The sequence below is a fragment of the Acanthisitta chloris genome, unplaced genomic scaffold (genome assembly GCF_000695815.1).
Source record: "Acanthisitta chloris isolate BGI_N310 unplaced genomic scaffold, ASM69581v1 scaffold8124, whole genome shotgun sequence".
Lineage (NCBI taxonomy): Eukaryota > Metazoa > Chordata > Aves > Passeriformes > Acanthisittidae > Acanthisitta > Acanthisitta chloris.
In genome coordinates, this window is record NW_008668720.1 from 9025 (window position 1) to 15073 (window position 6049).

At 37.8% G+C, this 6049-nt stretch overlaps 1 protein-coding gene across 1 annotated transcript in view; it reads left to right on the forward strand.

The window, feature by feature from the left end:
• Positions 1 to 4368, forward strand: part of LOC103800647 (serine/threonine-protein kinase DCLK1) — a gene marked incomplete at its 3' end in the record, with an annotated part of 10556 nt that extends 6188 nt beyond the window's left edge. The window contains exon 2 of the mRNA XM_009073028.1: positions 4022 to 4368. Within this exon, the coding sequence (XP_009071276.1) occupies positions 4022 to 4368 (347 nt within the window). The remainder of the gene's footprint in view (positions 1 to 4021) is intronic.
• Positions 4369 to 6049: the final 1681 nt, after the last annotated feature.

Genomic DNA, 6049 nt, shown 5'->3' on the forward strand with positions numbered 1-6049 from the left:
AACAAACCAGCTGCTAATACCAGTATGCCAGAGAGAAACACTTGCATCTGGAAAACTCCAGTACTGACACTCAGTGATTCAGTGTCTCCTTAGCAACCACTTTGTACATGAGACATTAGTTTTTAAAATTATGTATTTCATGAATGAAGCATGTCTTGAAATTCTGTCATGACCTATAAGAACTGTCCTTCAGTGTTGCATGTTTCTAGTGGTTCAGCTGCATTGAATTTTGACAGATGTACAACTGTAGGTAGTAGGTTTTTGTATGTGGGTTTTTTTTCTTTGTTTTGTTTGTTTTTTAAGCATAAACAATGTTTTGGGATCTGTCCTACATAATTAGCTTTCTGATTAGTTTCTCAGTCCTAAGATTTATTTTAATTGTTCCCTTTGGTATTTCCTGAAGTGTTGAACAGTCGTACAACATAAATTTTAGGATTATTGGTTTGGAGCTGACCAAGTGCTGTGTATCTTTTTTGCAGGGTTCAAGTGGCATGTATTTCATTTGCACCGTTGCTGCGAAAAGTCTATCAGGAGAGGGATACTTTCTAAGATTTAGTAATGACTTTTTTGTCCTAGATCTGGGATCTCCCAAGACAGCTGGGTGTTCCCCTTTCTTTTTCTAATAGCTATTGATACTGTTAATAGAGTCAAAATTTTATTAGTGACAACTGACTACGCTGTGAAACACTTGGGGAGCTGCAGTCAAATGGACACTTTAAATGGGCTGTACTTTCTATACATTTGTTTAATCCAGTATCTCCAAAGATTCCTTCTTCAACACATGTTCTGTTATAAATCTAGTGTTGGAGGATCGTTAGTTTCTTTCTCCAACTGCCAGTTAGTCAAAGCTGCTGATAAGGAAGCAGTAGCTAAAGCAGAAGGTGGATTTATTTGACTTGTAAATCATGCTCCTTGTGATACTTCTCTGCAGTCTTCTCTCCTGAAGATACTGGTGAAAAATAAGAGAGGGTGAAAATCTAGGTGAAGATTTTTGTTTCCTTATCTTTGAGATTTCCTCTGCATACAAACACCTTGAGTGCTAAAAGGTTTTATTCTTACAGGCCTGACCCTTAGGACCAGCATGCATTAGAACTGCCATCCCTGGCTAACTTCTTAAACAGTCTTAAATCACAGCATGGTGGGAGAAGTGTATTTTTGTTGACCTATATAAAAGAGCTCTTGCTAAAGATATTTCGTCTTAGAAGGCCTCGGATACTCTATCTCCAAGATGTTCTGTAGCTAAAAATGAGCCTCTTGAAGGGAAAAAAAGGTCTTGGTGTAAATATTTTATTGATGTAATATAATATGGTTGGAAGTGAAGAAAGGGCAAAATCCTTGATGTTCGAACATCCCAGACCTTCAGTGATTGTTGGTCTTTTTTTCTTAATTATAATTTACACAAAATTATTTTTGTAATAAAGAGCTGACATGCAGTTAAATGCTACAAGGAATCCAGCTGACCTTTAAATATAGCTGATATTAAAAATCATGTGGAATGCTGTCCTTTCTAGAGGGGGAACCCAAAACGTTCTTAATCAACTAAATGCAAATCTTGCAGAACATTGTGTACGGCCATTTATTTATGCACCTACCATTTGTGAAGTGAGTTTTAATATGAAGGCTTGGTTTTTAAAGAAATGTGACTTCATGCAACTAAACTGAACAGTTTCTCTGATAGTGCTGGACCTGAAAATTCAAGTTTTATATCCCCCCTAAAAAAAAATAAAATAAGAGATTGCTGTTGGATTTTGCTTCTTACAGCAGCAACAACTGGAGACAAAAATTAATTTTGTTTAAAAATATATAAAAGAGACTTCTGACAAGTATTTTATAGAGCAGGTATTTATTGTATTGTAGTCCTATTCATAGCAGGATTTTTTTCCCCCCTACAAAATACTGTTTATGTCTTTTAAAACTTGTTAATTTTATGGATGTGGTGGTGTGGGTGCATTCTGACCTTGCAGTAACTGATTAGCTAGTACTAGAACTATTGGACAGGGACATGGATAAAAGAGAATATGTCCTGTTTGATCATTCGTTACTGTAGCTAAGCCTTTATGTTCTGATGTTACCATACACATATCAGTCTTTGTATCTTATATATATACAGTGGCTAAAAGGAAGAGTTTACGTTTCTCTCTTGTAAGGTTGGTGTAACTATTCTGTCTTAGATTCTTTTCTTAACACTTTAGACGTTCCTGTGAAGTGCAGATTAACTTGAATTTACACCTTACAACAATGACTAGTAAGCACTGCAGTGTTGTTATCTTCTGCTCTGTATTTCATTCTGATTCAAAATAATGCCTTTTTTAAATTTTACTTTTTTTTTAAAAGGAAGACAAAAATCATTTTATGATTCTTTCTTGATATTGTGCTGTCATTGCATGTATTTTTTTCTGCTCAGTAGTCCATCTTTACATGTTGCTCTGACTTCTTTGTCCTTTTGGACACCTTCCACTGTGTCTCTGATAATCACTGTACAGCATGTTATTGTGTCACCTTTGGAGCACAGTGCCACAAACCTGAACCTCTGTTGTATCCAGGGCCTTATGTCCCAGTGTTCCCTACCTCAGTTTCTAACTGTGGTGACTCTGTACCTGCCTGCATTCCTTGTGTGCTGTATTATCTATTGGTTGGGTTAGGTGCCTTGAAACCTTAAAATTTATGTTCAGAAGTGAATTTTAAATACTTCTTTTGCTTTTAATAATTGAAATGTGAGTCCTTTTTCATTAGGGTTGGGATCATTAGGAATGTCTTTGGTTCTTACGTGCTTTTTGGCATTGGAGGTGCAGCACTGAGTTTTGTTCTGGTTTTATTTTATTCCCCTGAGCTAAACTATTAGCATGAAGGCCTCTGTGCTGTTAGCATACACTGAACTACTGAACCCAGAAGAATTTAAACATCTCAGATGTCTCTGTGGTATTGTTCAGGATAGGATTTTGCATTATTTGTAATGGAGTTTAACTGCAGGCTGCCAGAAGGTGTGGTCTTGCTGGATTTAGTATTGTTTTATTTGAGTTCTGGGGTTTTTTTTCACAGTCAGAGGATGAACTAGATCAGCTTGTTGTTGCAAAATTAGTATTGTCTTTGTTATGCTCAATCTGATCTCTGAGCTGATCCAATTCACCCAGAGTGACCGGCAGCACAGTGTCAGTCAGGCTCAAGGGAGAGCCTGGGAGCACCCAAGCAGGTGCCACTTTCACAGCAGCCTCCAGCTGGACTGATTCAGGTGTTAATCAATAGGGATGTGCTGGTGTTTTCTAGCTGTCTTGTAGTTCCTGAGAAATTGTGTGGGTGTCTTATTTGAGATACTATTTTATTATGTAGATAATATCCAATAGAAATATCAACTAATATCCACTATTTACATTTAAGTATGGTAAATTTGTTGTGATGAGAAGTCTCTTATTGCTACTCTTTATCTTCCTTTTCCCCCATATTGATTGAATCAGTAAAATAGTGAGATTTCTTGCCTATACATATCCTGGGTTTATGCTGCTAATGCTTTAAATAATCCAGTGTTAACAAATCTCTTCTGACACTCTCATCCACATTTCTATAAAAAGTTATTTGCAGCCTATTGTTTTTTGTATTATTTCCTATTAAGTGTTTGAGGCCTGCTGCTTTGTTAGGAGCAGGCCATGTAAGCATGAAGGCTGAGGGACTACTGTGACAAGATGCTGGGACTGGACTGCTGTTGAAATTTGAACACTGTTTACTGACAGCGATTGCCCCTGCAAATAGTGTTTTCTGAAAACAAACCCGCTGCTTTTAAAGATTTTTCTAACAGCATTTCTTGAATGGTTAGCTGAAGAGTGATCTTTAAAAGATGTTTTATAGCCTGTAGCATCTGAGAAGGGTAGAGATCAGTGCTTTATGTGCTGTGGATCAAGAACGATAAGAATAATGTTTAATAATTTGAGAAGCATTTGATTTTTTGTTTTTCTGTATTTTTCTTTTTTTTTTTCCTTCCCCTCCTTCTCCAATCTGACTTGCTGGTCTTTCACTTTTGTTTCTGCAGGGGAAAGCTATGTATGTGGTTCCATAGAACCCTTCAAGAAACTGGAGTACACAAAGAATGTAAACCCCAACTGGTCTGTGAATGTTAAGACGACTTCTTCGTCTCGTTCAGTGCCATCTCTTGCCACTGCTAAAGGAGGTACTCCAGATGCAAAAGAGAATAAGGATTTCATTAGGCCTAAACTAGTCACTATCATCAGGAGCGGAGTGAAGCCACGTAAAGCAGTCCGGATTCTGCTCAACAAGAAGACAGCACATTCATTTGAACAGGTTCTTACTGATATAACTGATGCCATCAAGCTGGATTCAGGGGTGGTTAAACGCTTATACACACTAGATGGAAAACAGGTAAGAATTTTCATGATGGCCATTCTCAGCGTGAAGAAAATATAATTCACCAAAAGGAAAAGAGTAGTACATTAATGAAAAAATGCCTTTTCTCTAGAACATGCAATCAGGCCTTCTACTGCTTATAATATACTTAAGATCTGCAAGCAGCTCCGGAACATACCATGAAGCAATACTTGGCCTCAGTGATGCTCTTACCATTTATGATAAATGATAGCTTAAAATCTGTCAATTGAAAGTGTGATGTGGTTTTGGCTCTGTGTAAAGGAAGTCACTTTAAAAAAGCTCATTCTGTTAACTTGTTTCAGCCTTTTCTTGCAGGAGTTTTATGAGTCATTGTACTTGGCTTTCCATAAACTGTAAGAATAAACAGTGAGGACACATTCCACTGTGATAAATGCAAGCCTTCTGCTGTCCATAGTGACTAGATGATGAATCTTATTGTATCTAGAACGGACAATGAAGAAGGTGCAATGTTAGAAAATTAGTAAGCTTTTTTTCCCTTTTGCAGAAAACCAGGTAGGGTTATGTGTGGTACTCACATTTATTTTGAAATCTCTTGTAGGTTGCATTTCTTCTATGAAATACCCTCAAGCAGTGGCTCTTTTTTTGCTGACTTATTAAATTGCAGTAGAGTGAGATTTTTGAGTGGCTTCTTATTGAACTTGGGGATGGAGCGACACAAAAAATATTCCAGAGTAATCCTACTTCTTTTTTGTCTTTCACTTTATTTGTAATTTGGCTATGGACAAGTATTAATTATAGCAAAACTGGAGAAGCTGTTAACCTGGTGAAGGGCAAGGCTAATTTCAGCATGACCTGAATTGATTTAGAGCAATGGTGACTCTAGAGAAATAAGGCAGATATTTGCATTTACAGATGTAACTTATTAAACTGGAGAAATTGCAGAGGTGTAAAAATGTGGGTAGAAAGATGAGTGAACAGTCTCCCTGAGAAGCTTGAAGCTGCTAGAGACCACGATATTTCTGCTGTAATATAGCTGTGTTTTACAGATTCTAGGTTCAACGATTCACAGATATGCAGCAAACACTGTAGCTATCTGGAGATGCTGACAAATATGCTTGATACAGGTAAATGCTCAGCTAGAGCTGGTGGTATCCTAACATGTCTGCAGTTATTGCGGGTAATATGCAGCCATAGCTCTGAAAGCAGCTACCCTCTGATTTCAGAGAGGGCCATTTAATGGACAAGCTGCTTGTTCAGAGCACTCATTCAAACAGGTGCCAAGTCTGGCTTGACCAGAAGTCCCTTCTGTCTGCTGTTTTGTACCAGTAACCTCTGACACCAGTTACAGACAGCAGTTCAGTTCTTGATGCCTGCATACATGCCTGTAATGATCTCATTACTGTGACTTACTTGAGAACTTTGACCTGGAGGAAAATGTGGATGTGAAATTCTTGTTGTCTGCAGCAAAGGTAACGTGTATTGGGGGAAACTCTCAACTCCTGTCCTTCCTTACCTTGCTTTATGGTCCAGTGAGCACTAAGGCTCATAAATTTGAGCAATCAGTTGGGATTTTAAAGCTGCAGAGATCAGTGGTGGCCTCTGCTATGACATTGTCACAAGATCTTGACTATTCTGGTTCCGGCAAACCCTCATAAAAGGGATGCATATCTGTTTTGTATTGTGCATGTAAATGAACATGTGGTTTAGCTATCAA